The sequence below is a fragment of the Haliotis rufescens genome, unplaced genomic scaffold, assembly GCF_023055435.1.
Source record: "Haliotis rufescens isolate VD_foot unplaced genomic scaffold, xgHalRufe1.0.p SCAF_42, whole genome shotgun sequence".
In the NCBI taxonomy this organism is placed as follows: Eukaryota; Metazoa; Mollusca; class Gastropoda; order Lepetellida; family Haliotidae; genus Haliotis; species Haliotis rufescens.
Genome location: NW_025964135.1, coordinates 795543 through 814908, shown reverse-complemented (window position 1 = coordinate 814908; position 19366 = coordinate 795543). Strand labels below are relative to the sequence as shown.

At 40.0% G+C, this 19366-nt stretch overlaps 1 protein-coding gene across 2 annotated transcripts; it reads right to left on the bottom strand.

Annotated features, from left to right (window-relative positions):
- Positions 1-10658: 10658 nt before the first annotated feature.
- LOC124119127 (location of vulva defective 1-like) lies at positions 10659-19036 on the bottom strand. Of its 2 annotated transcripts, none has more exons than XM_046481537.2 (6): positions 18909-19036; positions 16075-16341; positions 15643-15804; positions 14739-15173; positions 13794-13872; positions 10659-12010 (listed from the first exon to the last, which is right to left on the bottom strand). In XM_046481537.2, the coding sequence occupies exons 1-6, from the start codon at positions 19000-19002 to the stop codon at positions 11593-11595; spliced, it is 1455 nt and encodes a 484-aa protein (XP_046337493.2). In that variant the 5' UTR covers positions 19003-19036; the 3' UTR covers positions 10659-11592. The 2 variants fall into 2 exon arrangements, with proteins under 2 accessions (XP_046337493.2, XP_046337494.2); XM_046481538.2 differs by having other exon boundaries at positions 14739-15161.
- Between the last annotated feature and the right edge of the window lie 330 nt (positions 19037-19366).

The following is a 19366-nucleotide window of genomic DNA, read 5'->3' as shown; positions in this document are numbered from 1 at the left end:
AGAGCATTAGGGAGGCGGATGAAGAGCTGTACAGATGCTGTTGACCAAGGAGTGATGAAACGGATGCTTGTGGGTCCAGATCTGAGTGTACCATGGATGCTTGTGATGGTAGGCCGCCGCCGCCGCCGACCAGTAAGCCACCACCATCGCCCCATCTGCACTTTGAAAAAAGACTAGCCTCGTTTGATGGGTGGCCGATGCAGATGAACCAAGTCACTGAAGAGATGGCTCATGCGGGCTTCATGTATACCTAAAGTGCCGATGGTGTGTACTGCTTCATTGCGGCGTGCAGCTGAGAAGATGGGCGCCCCACGACGACGATGTGGCAGCTACTGCTTTCTCGCACTGTCTGTGCGAATCAGAGCAACACGAATGGGGAAGCTTCCCCCGCCTTCCTAGGATGAAGTTTCCGTTCCAGTTCCAATTCCAGTGTTGGTAGTTTCTTTCTTTTCCAAACGGGCCTTTTCAAGGCCACCCAACTCTCCCGAAAGAACGCTTTCATCATTGTTTCCACAAAGAGCGGTATTTTAGTGCACCGGATATCCTAGATGCAAACACCAGAGATACAGGGCTGTTATACTTCAACAAATATAACGAAAATAGCAATATTTGTATGCCAAATTAAATGCCAGGCTGGCTCAGCCCATGACAAGAAATAGGATACATACTGAATTTGGAGGTCAACATCACCAGATTGGCCCATGAGCCACCACCTTCGAATTGTGGCATAAGACTCTAGGCAATTTGCTACATATGTAATTTGAGAATTCAAACATGTCGTACATGACCAAGACCAAACAATACATTTGTTTAAATCAAGTGTGTGCATACACAATTTTATGCACAGGGCTTGGCATTTCCAGCCGATTGATAGAAGCGGGCCAATCCTACCACCCGTCCAGGTGAAGTTAGAGTCAAAGTAGTATGCTGGGGAAAGGAAAACAGTTCCTTGAACCAGTGCCCTCAACTACCAGACTCCCTTCCTCCACTGACACAGGGGCGCAACCCACGGCAAACAGGTCGCCCAATTTAGTCGCTTCATGCGACAAGTAATGGGATGCTGAGGACAAATTCCATCCTGGTTCCGCACACGGGAAGAGCGATAAGCATGACTCAGCATGCACGACGTGGATTTTGCTCTTCGCACGCACGCTCGCGTTAATTTAATATCCCTGACCATGGTCTGGTGATAGAACGTGTGCCCGGAGACGGGAAGGTCCGAGGTTTGATCAACGGCCACGTTATACCGAGAGACGTTAAGAGACGGTACTTTTTGTTACTCCACCTGCCGCTCGGCATTAAGGGGATAAAACATGGACTGGTCGGCTCGGAGTCAGTATACTGCGTCTGAATGGAGTATTCATGTTAAGCTACGGCATGGTATCTAAGTGTGCTAGCACTATAAATCAGCATCAGTCCGGACTAGTACAATCAACCACACACACACACACGTACATGCACGTGACTCTGCAAGTGCAATAATCTTGAATGCGACGTTACACCCCATTTCACGTCACCTCACCCGTTACCAACCGACCCATCGTCAAATGTTTTGGCAATATTCAATTGTTTCGGGTTTGTCAACCTGAACTGCAATTCCTACGGAATTTAACAACAGCACTGTTGTGGAAGCTAAATTTACAGGCCATCGACAGATTCGATGCCGATAGTGCATTGCCCGTGAACAGGAGACACTTCAACAGGCTACATGTGCACTGCAGACCGAGTGGGCTAACATTTTCGAACTTGGGATCTGTAGTGTTATTTCGTCCATGAGCAAGAGGCAGGACTTGACTCTGGAGGGGAACACACATGATATTGAGTTCGCATTACCTTTGTCCATTTTCGTTTAATGGCTTCGTTTTAAACACGTGTCCACTGTTTGCGATGACTGTCTCGTTTGCAATATGTCATCACGCATTGAGTGTTCAGATGTGCAGTAAATGGTTGCCTGCCTCATCAGAAAGAGGATCATATGTATGATGTGTGTGTACACATGCTGTTCAATGCTTAAATCCAGTGATTGAAATCAGATTACACACATGAGCGGGAGAAACTCTGTGCTGAGATAGAAATATAGGAGATTGAGATGGTGGCCATGGTAAATATCATGATAACATGGAGATATGGTTTCATTCTGTCAAAACATTTTATTTTTCAACTTTGTACACCACTATCCCACATGACAAACTTGAGGAAAAACTTCATTCCTTGATCCACGGATCCTTTGTTTCAAAACTCGGTGAACAGAGATACAGTTACGTATCTATATTCAGAGGTTCAGGACAGTTTGTGAAAAATGAAAGTAAATGCCATCTGAAGTTCACTGAGAAAACAATATTTGAAATGCTGGACTTCCTCATTGATGGCATCTGTGTAAATTTAGGTATCCCCATGTGCACCAATTGTGCTCCCCTTCTTGCGGATCTGTTTCTTTATGCATGTGAATAGGAATTTCTGTTCAGATTGGCAAAGACAAAACAAGGTAATTTGGGCAAGAAGTTTAACTTAAGCTTCAGGTATCGATGATTTGATATCATTCAATAACAATCAAAAAGCCAATCCCTTCGAAAGATTTACCCACCTGAACTAGAAATAAAGGAGACCAGTGAGACCGCCTCATCTGTTTCAATCTTTAGATCTATGCATAAAGATTCAGAGTGACGAAACACTCCACACAAGACTGTATGATAAGAGGGATGACTTCAACATTCTAAAAGTAAATTTTCCCTTCATGTCGAGCAATATTCCAGAAGCTCCACCCATTTACAACCTGTGAGATGCAATCGAGCATGCTCTTTCTCCCAGATTTCAAAGAGCGTCATACGACTCTTGTTCAGAAGTTGTTTGATCAAGGTTACAACATTTAGGGTCTCAGTAAAGCTTTCAGAAAGTTTTATGGTAGACATGTGGAGGACATTTCTAAATTTGACGCATCAGTGACAAAAATGATGTCCGATGCAATTCCCTATTTTGACTTGTACCAATCGCCCCTGTGTTGTTTTCAGGTGAACAATTGACTTGCCTTTGCATGTGTTTGTGACATGTGCTACCAGTGTGGCAGGATACGCTCACCTTTTCACGAACACCAAGTGTCATTACTATTTGATAGTGATTCATAAACTCACGTTCATGATATAGTCAGACTCTGGCTTGATGCGAAGATTTCTATTGGATATGGAAACGGTGTTTTCGCTTTACATCATCACTGGATAGTGTGGGGTGTACATTATTTTCAGTCAACACATTCCATTACATGGGATCCATATGATGGATATGATGGCATCTGTGCTTATATTGCCATTATCTAGTCTTAAACTTTAATGACAGTTTGGGTTACGTTTGGACCCGTCTCTAGCCGAGCTGCCGCGTCCGTCTTGCTCGACCCAAACGAAATGTGTTTCCATAGGCTTCTATATTGAGGTTGTAACGTATATATACATACATAACTAGTAGGCATTCAACAGCCACTACATTTCCATGCATGCACAGTCTGGCCTTAACGCTACAAACAAAACACAATGTTTGACTAGCTTAGCCATGGCCAGAGTCCCTTTTCAGAGTAAAAGACACACACACACGTGCATGCACGTTGCAATTTAAGTACGATAATCTTGAACACGACATTAAAAAAATTTCACCCCAACCACCGTATTCGCATTTATCAGAATGTAAGGTATACATTGCTCCCAGTGATGATATCTGGTTTTTAAATGTATTGAACCGAAGAATTTTCCCAAGACAAAAACACATTACTCAGTGGATGTCTCATGTGCGACAGAGCAGGAATACCTTGCATGCACAGACCCTCTTTGCCACCACGACATAATGGCTAATGCCATTCAATAGTGCCATACAAGTGACGCCTGGGAACCACTCTGACAAGGTCGTACACAAAACAAAGCTACATTGCAGCAAGCATGCCATGGACCCATTTCCTGTATCGAATGATTAGGGCAACAGTGTCATTTCATATTAGGCATAAAGCAGTATTCGCCAGCCTGTGACTGTGGGGAAAATGTTATATTTTCATTCTGGCTAGGCCACACGTGAAAATATCTCCTCACCCCGTCACTCGATGAGAGAAACATGACATTTCACTCGACACTTGAAATATCATCTATATATTTAGCCGTCAAATGGATTGGTGTCAATCTAGGTGATTACCTGTCAGCAAAGTGGATCGTTACCTACAATATGAATCACTTGATTGTCTGGCTGGAATATTGTTGATTTAAGCGTTAAACATCAAACAAGCAAATATGTGTAAACACACATGGCCACAGAAGGATAAGGACAGGCCGGGTGTTGTTTGTGAGTAAATCTGAATATTGTTATGTATATCAATTTAGCAATTAACAAGTCACTAATTAACTCGGCTCACTCGAATACTGGCATTATATTTAATTTCAATTGACAGAAAACTTTGCAAACGCTTGGTTAATATTGTACAAACAAGGTGTGACTTGTTATCAACTACATCACTTTCAGGGTAGAGGACACCAATCAACATCATCACCGATCCCAACCGTACGATCCATTAAGTTGGTTCTTCTGACGAACATGGGTTGCTGGGGACATGGGTTGCTGTTGCTATGAGTGAACATGTATTCATAGACATGTATCAAGACTGGGTAGTGTGATCAGTCGGATTATAACGAAATGTGATTAATATCTTATATAAACTTATTTAAACGTCACGGCTATGCTTGTCGTAAGAGGCGACTAACGGGATTGGGTGGTCAGGTGCGCTGACTTGGTTGATGCATGTCATCGTATCCCAATTGCTTGGGTCGATGCTCATGATGTCACCCAGTGGATTGTCTGGTCTAGACTCGATTATTTACAGACCACCGTGATGTAGCTGGAATATTGCTGAGTGCGGCGTTAAACAACATATATAAAGAAATAAATATTTAAAGGTCAAAAGTCAAATTTAAACAAACTGCAACAACAAAAAGTTATATTTCCAAACTTGTACATGTATAACAGAAGCTTTTGATTAATTTGTAACGTGTCTGTGACGAGACATAGAACATAACTCGTTTTCTGACTTCATATTAAACATATATATTGGAAAGTACTTCTTGATTTTAGCTTAAGGCAGTAATATGATTTTTGTATGATAATGCATAAAAAATGAAAAGTCTTTTATGCATAATTGTAAAACTAAAAATACCCCATGTTACATAATTTGACGTGTATGTCATCATTCTGTAAACTCTGTGTTTGTTCAGCATAAGAGAACCGTGATTCGGGACATCGATGTGTTTGTGTTCTGATTGTGCTGTGAAATATAACTTTCACAAGTTAATTTCGATCATAAGCATGAACGTGTGTTTGTAACCATTTTCTGAAAGATAAAGGTTGTGAGGTAGCTCAGTAGTTAAAGAGTTTGCTCGTCACGCCGACTGCCCCTGTTCGAGTCCCCACACGGGTACAATGTCTAAAGCCCAGTTCCAGCGTCCCAGTGTCAACCATTCTTCAGGATAACTGTTTAAAAACTCAGCAGGATTATACATTTATAAATGTATAATCTTAAACATAGGCATGCATGTATGTCTGAAGACTTTAAAGTTAACTTCGAAGATACATTTATTATGTAGTTTTGAGATAAATTATTTTCAGCTGCTATTTTTCCCTTTCAAACATTATGTCAGAAGCCCAGAAGTTATTGTCCTTCGTTGGCTTCAATGTATTTGTTATGTTTACCCCTTGATAGTCACGATTTGACTGAAATATTGCCGATGTGACTCAAAATTTTAACTCACTCACTCACTTATGTCAGAAGCATACAGACACAACTTGAACGTCACGTCGCTCCGGAAATAGATTTAACAACTGAATACTAGTACATAGACCAAAACAATGTCATGAAATGTCCAAACGTATGTAATATTTTAAGTGAATCATGCAAGACAATACTTTTTGAAACTCCTGAATTATTCAACTGACAGAAATTATACAGAATTTGACGATTACCTGTTAGGAAACCTGTTTTAGATAGACTATAAAGTATGAAAACAATAACAAAGACAATAAAGAAAATTTCATGAGTATGAAATAAGAAACCGAGAAAACAGTTCTTTCTAAAATTATAATTTGAACTTAGAAATTATTGATACTATAAGCCAGGAGATAATAAAATACTGAACTGATTGTAGTCTAAAGTTAACGAAACAAAACACGTTTTGAGAAGCGTCAATGTATGATGTAATGTTCATTGTAATTATGTATAATCGTACGGGGTTTCCTGAACAGCGGAGTTTCTAACTCCTGGGGGACAGAGAAATAGTTCGATTTATCCGGGAGTCGACACATCCGACTCGACCTTATTGCTGTTTGACAAACCAATCGGACAACAGAAAGCAAACGTACCACATGAGATAATAACTTTTATCTAATAAGAAATAAAAATAGAAGCATGTATAATATCTACATTTATGCATCTATATACATTTCATTCATATCACTGAATCATCAGGACATCATAGAATAATAACTGAAGTAAAAAATGCGAACATTCGTCAATATGTACAACATTCGACCAATGGGTTCTGTCTAGCTAAACGATTCGCCCGTCACGCCGAACGCCTGGGTTCGATTCCCGACATGGGTACAATGTGTGGAGCCCCTTTCTGGTGTCCCCCGCCGTGATATTGCTGGAATATTGATACAAGCGGTGTAAAACCGTATTTACTCACTCACTCACTCACTCTAGCTAAACGAGTGGACAGGCAGTGGCAGATTTCTAATATGTGTTTAGAATGTAAACATGTTTAGGAAAGTGTTTAAATCCTAAAATGAATACACATTTGTTAAAGGGGCACTGATCTAACGCAATTCCCCGGGACTGGTTGTTGCCTTTGTTATTGTTTTTTCCCAGTGAGTACCCGGATGTATAGCAGAAATCTAGACTAGTTCGCGACCTCTGCTGCGCCATTCGTAAGCGCATTAGTCACTTGTATGGGTAGTAATATAGAGGGCGGATGGTCACATTGATCAACAAAATGAAATACAGTTTTGGAGATAATAAGGAAATGTAGGTATCTTTGTGGTTAGCATCGGTAATGGTGACGAAGTTTTGATAAGCCACTTGCTTGGTAATTTTCGATTTTCGTTTACACTATTTTGACTTGAGCATTGCTTTTTGATAGTGTGTATATATTACTATATTTTTTTTCAAATTTATTCAACGCCTAAATATTCAGTTATTTAACAAAGTGACTGAAAAACATTTCCATCTGTATTATTATGACAACGAATTCCAAACATTTTGATGTTTAATGTCATTACCATGAGACTGAAAATGTTACGTTGAAAAGTACATTTCTATGTTGTTTGGCTTCTAATCCTACATAATAATCTGTTGTGATGTTTGTAGGCCCTTTTGATCGCCTTAATCAATCTGGACAGATTTTTTAGTCAAAATGACTGAAATATTTACACATTTTATAAATTGCCTGAGAGAATTACATTTTACAAATTGACGGTAATATATACACACGCTTACAAGGGGAAAGGCCTGTGAAAACAACGTCTATCGCGCATTGAAGAATTTCCCAACCTAGACGTAAAGAAACAAGGACGAATCGGTTCAATGCTACAGCAAATGAAGGAAAACAAAATGCAAATACCATAATTACAACCTACCAAATTTATGTGTATAAATTTTAGGCAGCTTCCTTGTTCGAGGAATGTATCCGTGAATATCCACACAAAGGAACAATATCCCACTCGTCTGCAGCTGTACAAAGAAACCTATTCGATGTCACGTGTCTCTGTAACAATCACATATTTTAAAAGATATATATCGTTTCGGGATATTATAACCCGTGTTCGTTTCTCAACCGATCACTTGGATTGTTTCAGGTGTTTCACATAGGTGTCAAGTCTCAAGGGTCAGCTGAGAAAGCCGACGTGACAACTATTTTCATAACGTCCACGGTTCCTAAAAATTCCATTGAGTGATAGATAACAATGATCAATCAATCAACGTATTATCAGTTAACCCTCTGAACAAAGTATGTTGTTTTTACATCGGCACTTCACGCAAGGATATGTGTGTATTCCCTTTGTTTTAGGAAACCTAGACATGTAAACACTCACTTTTGACATATCCACTGTGCAAGATAACAGTGATTAATCAATCAACGTATTTTCTGTTAATCCTTTGATGACTAGGAACGATCCGTTGATTTACAAAAAAAAGTAAATCAACTGATTATTCACCTCTTGCTGGTCTGCCACGTGCATATTACATAACACACATTTCACCTCACTTCAAACCTGGATTTAGATTGAATAATTACCCCAGACACAATAAATGCCAAATGGGAACCTTTGTCAGGTAATCTAAGTGGTGCTACCACTAATTGTACCTGTAATAAATTCATTAACTGAACATCAAGTGAATGACGACAAATACACAAGTAGGGTTATGCGAGAAAACGCGGATGACAACAAGGGAGTAGTAATCTATTATCGACGCATTCCGAAAACCGAAAATGCTTTCACTGCATGGATACTTTTTTTAGTGTTAACTATAACCATCTGGGGTATTTCAAAATGACGACATCCGATGAGCTCCGCCGTTTTTTTTGTCTGTTAGTTTAGGCTGAAGAAATTAATTAACATGCGCCCTTTGTCGAAATCTTTATAGATCACGGTTAACCAATCAGTGTTTATGCAAAAATGCGTAAAACAAATATTGCCTCCAGCCTCCAAGTTTATTTAGCTGTTCTTGCAGACGGTAGCCCAGTCTCTGGTCACGCTCAGTTGCGTTGCGTATCATCCGGGTACTCACGGGGGGAAAAACAATAACAAAGGCAAAAACCAGTCCAGGGAAATGCGTTAGATCAGTGCCCCTTTAACAGGCTGTTAAAACAAAAGAAACTGTTTTTGCAAAAAATACATTGTTGCAAGGTGTTTTTACTAAGTGAAATTTCAGGGTCAAATTTTATTTTGAATAAACACATGTGGTTTTGCAACTAAGCTGAACAAATATTTCATCGCCCCATGTGTAGGTTGCGATGGGACGACACATTGCACTGCATTGACTGGTCTTCAGTGTGGCATGCAAGTCAAATAGCAGACTACTTGATGTTTGTTTGTGAAGTAAAATCGCTCTATCAAAATCAAACTCAAACATCAACAGAGGTTTGTTGTAGCTTTTATCGCTCAAAAACAAACTGTCGAGGTGAAGACATACGTGTGTATTTAAGGACGCCTCACAACCGACTTGGATACAGATTTCTATCCCTGGTAGGCCTCATGTTGGCTAAACGCGCTGCGCTATCTGCGCTAACCAACAGTGGAACCAGTTTAGTACTTGAAAGAAGATCACGTGACCGTCAATCTTCAAGCGTGGGTATCGCATGTTTTAAATGTTTACAGCGTTGCCACTGCTTCTCTGGTTGATGACATGACAATTAATTATTTAGAGACTGAAATTAGTCGGGTACATATAAAGTCCCTTAATCGAGGCAGCCTTTTGACAGTTTCTGTCTTTGATCTTTCACGCAATATATTAGTATGGCATTATGCTTGAACCATGTCCTTATACCTGGTCATGTCATCAGGGCAAGTCGTTACTTCTATGAGAGGCATTTAGAAGTTGAAGTACTGAGTAAGGATAATATTTATGGATGAACAATTGTAATAAAAAAGTTGTTCATCCATAAGTATCATCCTTACTAAGTCTTTACTTGTTTGTAACAGTCGGGACAAAATATTGAGTTATAATCCTACAACAAATCTCTATAATAGCACAACAGAACATGACAACACGTCTGTTACAGGGGTGATTATCATATTATCATATATTATTCTACCGGGTACCAGTCTACTGCAGGGTGACTTTGGGGTGACCCACTTGCATACACTGGCGTAGGCACTGGTGATAAAAGTCAACCAGCCGTCTGAAGTCATGTCTATTGACATCAAGGTACTTGCCGCAAGAAATGGCATAATCTTGCTCCACTGCTGTCAAAGCTGGCTCCAGACACCAGCTCCCGTATCGTACATGGCCACAGTCAACAACCTGAGCACTTTACTGGAAGAAGTTCGAACCCAAAACCATCGGGGCAGCCCCACGTTCCTCCCGTGAACAGATACGGTGAGGTGGTAGTGTTAATTAAAGCGACAAAACCCTTTCAGTATTCATAAGAAACCCCTGTCAAAACCAGAGTCGATTGTACGATTCCGATTGTAATATGATCATGTGTTTATGAATCACTGCTAATTTAGGACTGACTGGGTAGGTTTTTCGGTTCATTGAGGTACCTCGATTTTTCAAGTCATACCTCAATGAACCGAAAATCACACACAGTCAATCTTCATAATTAAATTCGACAACGAAAACATGCGTTATCTTCAATATTTTACCCAAACACAGTTGCATATATCAAAGCAGACACAAATGACGACATTTATAAACATTTCATTGTAGGAATACATACTGTGGCGTGACATGAATCAGGTGATTGTTTCATTTATATCCATAACTTGACACGCCCACAAAGTCAGTAGCCAATCAACGGAGAGTAGGATCCAAACAAAGTTTATAGGACCTGTCAATCAAGGCAAGAGGCGAGAAGAACTGCAACAGTAACGAACCGGAACAAATACGTCCGGGAGAAGGCGACGATTCACGTGAGCAGAAAGGGAATTCCCCTTAATTCCGTAGTAATAAAAGTAGTCCCTTAGATGGGCGTGGCCTAATTTTGAAAATGAATGCAATAACACCTGACCAATTCAGGTAATCAGAATGCAGGAATTGCAATGAACACAGCGAAAATTCAGTGATAGTATGATGATACCAGGTGTTCGCGAAAAGGTGAGCGTATCCTGCCCCACCAGTTGAACCCTTCACAAACACATGCACAGGCAAGTAAATTGTTCACCTGAAAAAACACAGGAACATACGGTACAAGTCAAAATAAGGAATTGCATCGGACCTCATTTTTGTCACTGATGTGTCAAATTTGGAAATGACCTCAACATGTCTGCCATAAAAGGAGATGAGGTAGATGGGGTTTGATGTCGCGCCCAAGATTATTGCATTTATATTGTGACGTGCATGCATAGTCGGGATGATTGAGTGAATGTTGCTTGAACGCCATATCACAACACTCTGTAAATGGATCTTTGAAAGGCATTTAGAAGTGACACACATAAGGAGAATGGATGTATATATGGATGTCAACTTCTGTATTATGAGGAACACAAGGTTTCGGAGTATATATGCTTACTCCTTCATCAGGTGAATAAATGCCATGAGGCAGAGAGCCCTCCATATATTCTCTTCCTTATTCTGTAAATAGTCAAGTCTGAGCCAGAGACCAAGGCGACACACATTTACCAGGTTCTACATATAACCACCCGATCCAGATCGGTTGTCATGGTAATTATGAGGTTCTGGTTTTCCATCGCCTGGCGTGTTTATCTGGACACGAAATACAAATATGCAGAATGCTATAAAATAGAAACTTTAACATGCTTACCAAAGAAACGGCACCTCGGATACAAAAGTATTGATTTGCAAATATGTACATGTTAAGATTTAACCTAACATCCAATATTGCGAGATTGTTATTTGACGAAAGCGTGGTCGTAATGGCTTGCATCAACTTCTTGTGACGCCTTCCCGGACACACGCGTGTGATCATACACGTCATCCCCTGTGTCCGATGCTGATTGGCTGAATATCGCGCGAGCATATGTGTTGTCAAAGGTGATTGGTTGTTTCTTCTCTGTGATTGTTGCTGTGTCATATGTTTGGTCATTGACGCCTTGCTTCATGGGAAGAGCGCCATCATCCACGGATGCGTAATGGTAGCCTGACTCAGTGTTACAGTCATTCACTTGTGATGACTGTTTCGTCTGTATTTTCGTGACAACAGCGTACTCAACCTCTGGTTTTGTCCTTACATCCGCTACTGTACCAGATTCAGTGTCGTCACCTGCCATCGTGTCATTGGTCCTGACACGCAGTCTTTTCTGTTTGTTTCTGAAACAAGTTGGGAGTAAAGGTTCATGACATTCTCTTGTACTTATCGCTCCCGTTAGTTTAACAAACTCAGTGCAACATATAGTTAAACACTCACAAATACAATTTAAGTGTTGTAATTGTTCGTGAAGATAATACCTACTTACGTTTTGTAATTGTTCGTGAAGGTAATATCTATTTAAGAGGTCCCTATACTCCCGCCGGCCTCTTAAATAGATATTACCAACACGAGCAATAACAAAAATTAAAAGCATGGAAAGCTGCTAAGCATTGGCCCCTATTAAAAGACTCCTGCAAATTTGTTGTGGACATGTGCGCACTCTGGCGGCCAGGCAAAGTACATGGTCACTGCGAACGTTGTGACAAAGGTTATAATGATCTTCTGGTCCATATGATATGCCACTGCAGAGCATCAGAATTCATCAAGGATCGTATGTGGTGTGAAATTGTCAACTGTTGTCCAGTTGAATTGAGTGTTACCTTACACTCCATGTGTGACGTTGACCTAGTGTGCAGTCTGTTGTCATGCACACCTCCTGTACAAGCGAGTGAAGAAGACAATGAGCTGTTTGCAAGAACTGTGATCCAGAACATACACCAACTGTGTTTGACACTATATCCTGACCCTTAACCTAATCTTGTTATTTCTCTTGTTAATATCTGTATAACCGTAATGAATTGCATGTAACTCTCCTATGGAGGAATAAAGATGATAATAATGATAATAATAATCCTCGACACAGTACAATATAACAACACCTAAGTAGGTATTACCCTTACAACCAATAACAACACTTAAGTAGGTATTACCTTCGACAGAGAACAATTTCAAAACGTTTGAAGGTATAACTCTCGACAGAGAACAATTACAACACCATAGTAGGTATTACATTCGACAGGGAACAATAACAACACTTAAGTAGGTATTACATTCGTAAGAGAACTATTACAATACCTAAATAGGTATTACCTTCGACACAGAACAATTACAACACTTAAGAAGGTATTACCCTTACAACCAATAACAACACTTAAGTAGGTATTACCTTCGACAGAGAACAATTTACAATACCTAAGTAGGTATTACCTTGGACAAAGAACATTTACAACACCTAAGTAGGTATTAACGTCGACATAAAACAATTACAACACTTAAGTAGGTATTACCCTCGACAGAGAACAATTACAACACTTAAGTAGGTATAACCTTCTCAAACAATTACAACACTTAAGTAGGTATTACCTTTGACAGAGAACAATTACAATACCTAAATAGGTATTATTGTCGACAGAAAACAATTACAACACTTAAGTAGGTATTACCCTCGACAGAGAACAATTACAACACTTAAGTAGGTATAACCTTCTCAAACAATTACAACACCTTAGTTGGTATTCCTTTCGACAGAGAACAATTACAGCACTTAAGTAGGTATTACCTTCAACAGAGAACAATTACAACACTTAAGTAGGTATAACCTTCTCAAACAATTACAAAACTTTAGTAGGTATTACCCTCGACAGAGAACAATTACAACACTTAAGTAGGTATAACCTTCTCAAACAATTACAAAACTTTAGTAGGTATTACCCTCGACAGAGAACAATTACAACACTTAAGTAGGTATTACCTTCTCAAACAATTACAACACCTTAGTTGGTATTACTCTCGACAGAGAACAATTACAGCACTTAAGTAGGTATTACCTTTGACAGAGATCAATTACAACACTTAAGTAGGTATAACCTTCTCTAACAATTACAAAACTTTAGTAGGTATTACCTTCGACAGAGAGCAATTACACCCCCAACTAAGAACACAGCAGCTACAAATGCAGCTGTAGATGAGACAGCAATAAGGACTGAAACACAAACGAAATTAAATCTGTAGAATAATGCACATTCGTAGTTGTAAACAAAATCGACAAAACCTTTTTAACAATCACAGGAAATCACTGTACGATTCGGAGATTAGACAAGCATGTGTATAGGAATCACTACGACAAAATGATGACACCAGGTGTTCGCGAAAAGGCGAGCTTATCCTGCCCCACTGAATGTACCCGTCACAAACACTTGCATTCATTGTGTGTCATAATTTTGTTGATTTTGAGTTTGAAGTAAAATCAAACGAAGAGTCTGTTACTTTCCTTAAGGGCTACCATAACTGGATTTCTTAATTTCACAGAGGAAGTGATGGCTATACGCCGCTTTTGGTCATTCCAGCAATATCACAGCGGGAAGAAAGGAACAAGAATAGTATTGTCACGAGTGTAGGTATTTACTTATATATTCATACGGCAGATAATTATAGGAAGCAGGTCAGGATACAGGTATAGATCTGAAGTCATCAGGAGGATGAAGTAACAATATCAATCGTCTATGGTTCTATCAATAATGGCAGACATTGAGTATTGTCTGGTCAGTGACTAGGTCAGTGAGTCTAGTTTTATGCCTATAGGTCTTTTAGCAATAATCAGTGAAGAATCCCTACTTCGTAATAACATTGACACCCTCTCATCACTTCGCACCTCCCAACTGGAGTATAAACACATTAGAAGCTGTGCTGTCAGTGACGACATGTGACTGGTATCTTTGTCAAGCACTTGCCAGATAATGGCACTAGTACTCGTACAGATTAAACCCATCAAAGTAATAAATGCAGCTGATATCCTAAAGGCAATTCACACCCTTAATTATGTTTTAGAAAACAGAAAAGGGTCCTTGCCTGTCGTTGAAGATGTTGTCATGGCTGCTGTGGATTGTGTGGTTGCTGCTTCTGTAGATTGCATTGTTGTTGCAGTGGATTGCGTTGTTGTTACTGTGGATTGCATTGTTGTTGCTGTGGATTGTGTTGTTGCTGCTGTGGATTGTGTTGTTGTTGCTGTGGATTGCGTTGTTGTTGCTGTGGATTGCGTTGTTGGTGCTGTGGATTGTGTTGTTGTCGGTGTGGATTGCGTTGTTGTTGCTGTGGATTGTGTTGTTGCTATGGATTGCGTTGTTGTTGCTGTGGATTGCGTTGTTGCTGCTGTGGATTGTGTTGCTCCATATTTTACAGTCGTTTGTGGTTTAGCTGGAGTTGCTTTTACTGTCATTGTAGATGCCGTTGTACGCCGAGATGTCATCGTTTTTCTTGGAGGTAGTGAGGAACCTGGTGTAAGGACTAAAGAAATGGTTGATGTATCGATAGTTTTTGTCTTGGAAACATGCATGACATGGTAACACTGTTAACCGACTTCGTTCTACACGTAAATGCACTCAGTTAGATGGAGGTAGGATCGTGTTACCATATGATGCACATGATGATCCAGGAAGTCATGACCATTGGAGTAGAGGCCAACAATACATGTAAAGGTAGCAATTATTGAACGAGTAATGACATTTTAATGAAAATAAGTCCTATTATCTGAGCTTCCCAACAGCAGATTTGTGCTGATTTATTTTGTGACATGATGAAAGACATAACTGGTGTTAATACATGCTGACATGTATACTAGTTCACAGAAATATTTAAATACGACATGGACGATATTGATACACGAGTAGATTTTAGATATATATTTAGATTAAGAGAGTAGGAGAGAATGCCGAGAATGCCGAGGTGATATGATGTTCATACTTGCAGTTCCTACCTGAGTGGCATATGCTGTACAGTCTTGCAGTGCAGTCCATATAGCTCCATATTCCATAGGAGGCTGTGACATCTGGAGGGCTTGTTGTAACACAGTCTCCTGTTGACTGGACTTCTCCTACTGCCAGTTCTTTGAAGAAACCTGGATACCCTAGTCTTTTCCCTGAAGAAAGTTGTTGTTTGACGTTTATTGAATCAGACTTCCAACCACAACTTGGGCAAAGATTACCAATAAATCTATTTAAAAAACACATCATACTAAAGAAAACATGTCATAGCATTGTAATGACAATATATTGATTGAGAGACATCCAAATCTTTAACAACGTGTAAGAGCGTAGTTCAAGATGCAATGTGGTTGTACATGTGTTCATTTCTTTATGACTGAAGTGTGTCGCCAACTATACCAAATGGCTGTTCTTTCATTGCTTACCTGTTACCCATGTGAAACCATTTCGCTGACGAAGACCTATCCATGACCCTGTAGAGACACCAGCTGTACGTGTGACACTGTCAACATGCTTCTGTGTTTCCGCGTCTTCTATCTCAACAAGAGACCATCCATCACCCAGGCCATTGCAGAAGGTTTGCGACTCTTCCCACGTTCTGTCCTCTCGAGACAATATGAAACAGCCATCGTCCTTGAAAACTGTTGTTTCCGTATCAGGATTTGAGAATTGCTTGCAGGACATCGCACTGTCTGTTTGTATGTACAATATAACAACTTATCAAATATCGTTATTAATGTTTGTTTGTTTGATTATTTGTTGTTTAACTCCGCACTTAGCAATATTCAAGCTTTATGACGGCGGTCTGTAAATAATCGAGTCTGAATCAGACAATCCAGTGATTGACACCATGACATCCACGCAATTGGGATACGATGACATGCATCAACAAGGTCAGTGAGCCTGACCACCCGATCCCGTTAGTCGCCTCTTACGACGAGCATAGTCGCCTTTTAAGGCAAGCATGGGTTGTTGAAGACCAATTCTACTTCACGGGTCCGTTATTAATGAATAACTGGAAGGGTGCGACAATGAACAATATTTTGGTTATATCATGGCGTGTCAGAATGTGTTTAGAAAGTCTGAAATGATGCAGTTCGTACTCTCGTGCAAGGATATTGAGCTGACAAACCCAGAATCATAATGGACGAAAATTGGATTCGAACCCAGAATCTTCACATCCTGATATGGCTATTGGACGAAAGTATGCATATGTCATTGTCATAAAGAGCATTTTGCCATCGATATCCCGACACAGGACACATTTTGCTCACCATTGCAACCCAAATATATATGACAAGGTTGTAATCAATAATGTGCAAAACATTCTTTGGGTTTTCTTTCCATGTCAAGCTCACGTGCTCTGAGATACGTGTGACAGAAATATTGTATAAAGCGGGGTTGAACTAAAAGTTACCAAAATGTTAATCTATAGATAATCTAAATTTATTCTAAGAAAGGGTATTGTGTTCAATTTATTTATATTGTCATTTATATAAGTTAAGGTTAAATGTCTCGTTAGTTTCCTGGGCTTTTGGACACCTGGTACTATAACTATTTGATACTGATTCATAAACACATGCTCATGATAAATTCATGATATAGTTTTTGGCACAGATTTTTTTATGAATATGGAAAGTTTTTTGTCGCATTTATTCTATAAATTACACAAGATTGGAAGGGAAACTCAATGTTGAAGGTTCTTTGTTAACTTATTATACACTAAAGACTCAAGCTTACTCTCGTAGTTTTGGCCAGTGGTTTATTACTCACACTCAGGAAAGTGACCGATCAAAAACATCCATACAATTATGATAATAATGAAGTTTCAGTTATCAGTCAATTGTATATGATGAAGTTATTTTTACCTTTGAGCATACGTTAAGAGAAATGAATGGTTAACTCTTTTCTGAGTCTGCAAAGCTACCGAGCTACAGAGCTGTAACATAGGTTGCCAGTTATATCCTGTTTCGTCTCACTCATTGTTGCTGTGATGCTCTGTTGTACATCAATGACTCACCTTACGTAGAGTGTTTATAGCTCAAGGAAGTGTTACTGCATTTACAACGTAGGCGGATTATACTGAGTCCAGCCTGTTAGGATTTTTTGAGTGAGTGCTTGAGTGAGTGCTTGAGTGAGTGAGTGAGTGAGTGCTTGAGTGAGTGAGTGAGTGAGTGAGTGAGTGAGTGAGTGAGTGAGTGAGTGAGTGAGTGAGTATTCCAGCAATATCACGGCGTTGGACAACACAAATGCACATCACACATTATCCATGTGAGCATTCGAATCCGGGCTCTCCACTTGACGAGCTAAGGCTTAACCACTAGGCTACATCGCCGCCCCTGATATCCCATTCTCTGCATTTATTTGAAAGCTTTTGCTAAAAGCGACACGGTTACAGGAAATAAATCATTTTATCCCTTGGGCTAATAAAATATCTCACTTCCTGTCGTGACCTACTGTCGAGCGCCTTGTGTCAAATGTTATAATTAAAACATGGCCTGTCGAAATCATATCCCAATTCTTTCTCGTTTACCTTAGTTTACTTTTGAATTGTTGTCTTTAATCTATGATTATTTATTAATAATAGCATCAGTCTGGGTTTAACCAGAAGAATCATCGCAGTGAGTGAGTATGGTTTTACGCTGCTTTTAGCAATATTCCAGCAATATCGCACCTTTCGGGGGACAGCAAAAATCGGCTTCACACATTGTGCCCATGCAGGAAAACGAACCCGGGTCTTCACCGTGACGAGCGAAAGCTTTATCCACTAGGCTACCCCGACCGCCCCAGAATCATTGCAGAGCTGCTTGTCGAAAGAGGCGAGTAACGGGATCAGATGGTCAGGCTCGCTGACATGGTTGATGCATGTCGTCGTATCACAATTGCGTGGATCGATGCTCGTGATGTCAATCACTGGATTGTCTGGTCCAGACTGACCACCGTTATATAGCTGGAATATTGCTGAGTTCGGCGTTAAACAACAAATAAACCAACAAACAAACATTGCAGGGCAGTCTTGTTGGTGAATGACGTCATGCTACACTCTCATGAAGTAACAGTGACGTCGAGTGTATTTTGCATACGACCGGTTTCAATCGATATTTCAAGCTACGTTAAAATAAACCCGAAACCCTACCCTACACACACATAATCAACGTAAATTGAGTAGCCCAGTCACATGTAATCAACCTGTCAACACACCACTGGAATTATCAACGCTTTGACATCATGATTTGTGTTATGTATGATACATCCTTACCGGCTGCAGATCCGTCCATCCAAAGGAATATCCAGATGGAGTATAATGCAGAATGTTGAAAATACACGGTTATCAAGAGCCTTGAGACAGACATGTTTCCCCCTCAACCCTTCTACAGCCAGTGTCCTACCAGGAAGTGTAACTCGATGACAGTGGGCATTGGGAGCAACAGCTCAACTATTTCTGAATCATCAGTGTCAATTCGTTGTTCCGTGTTCAGTTTCCGGACAATTTCATTGTCCTACGCCAATATAGATGATAACAATGCAAGTGACATTTCATGTGTTTTCGCCATTAATAGCATGTCCGAACATTAAACCGAACGATCCATGAAGATCCGGGTTAGAATAGGTCTTCCGCAACCCTTGCATGCTGTAAAAGGCGACCATGCTTGTTGTAAGAGGCGACTAACGTGATCGGGTGGTCAGGGTCGCTGACTTGGTTGAGGCATTTTATCG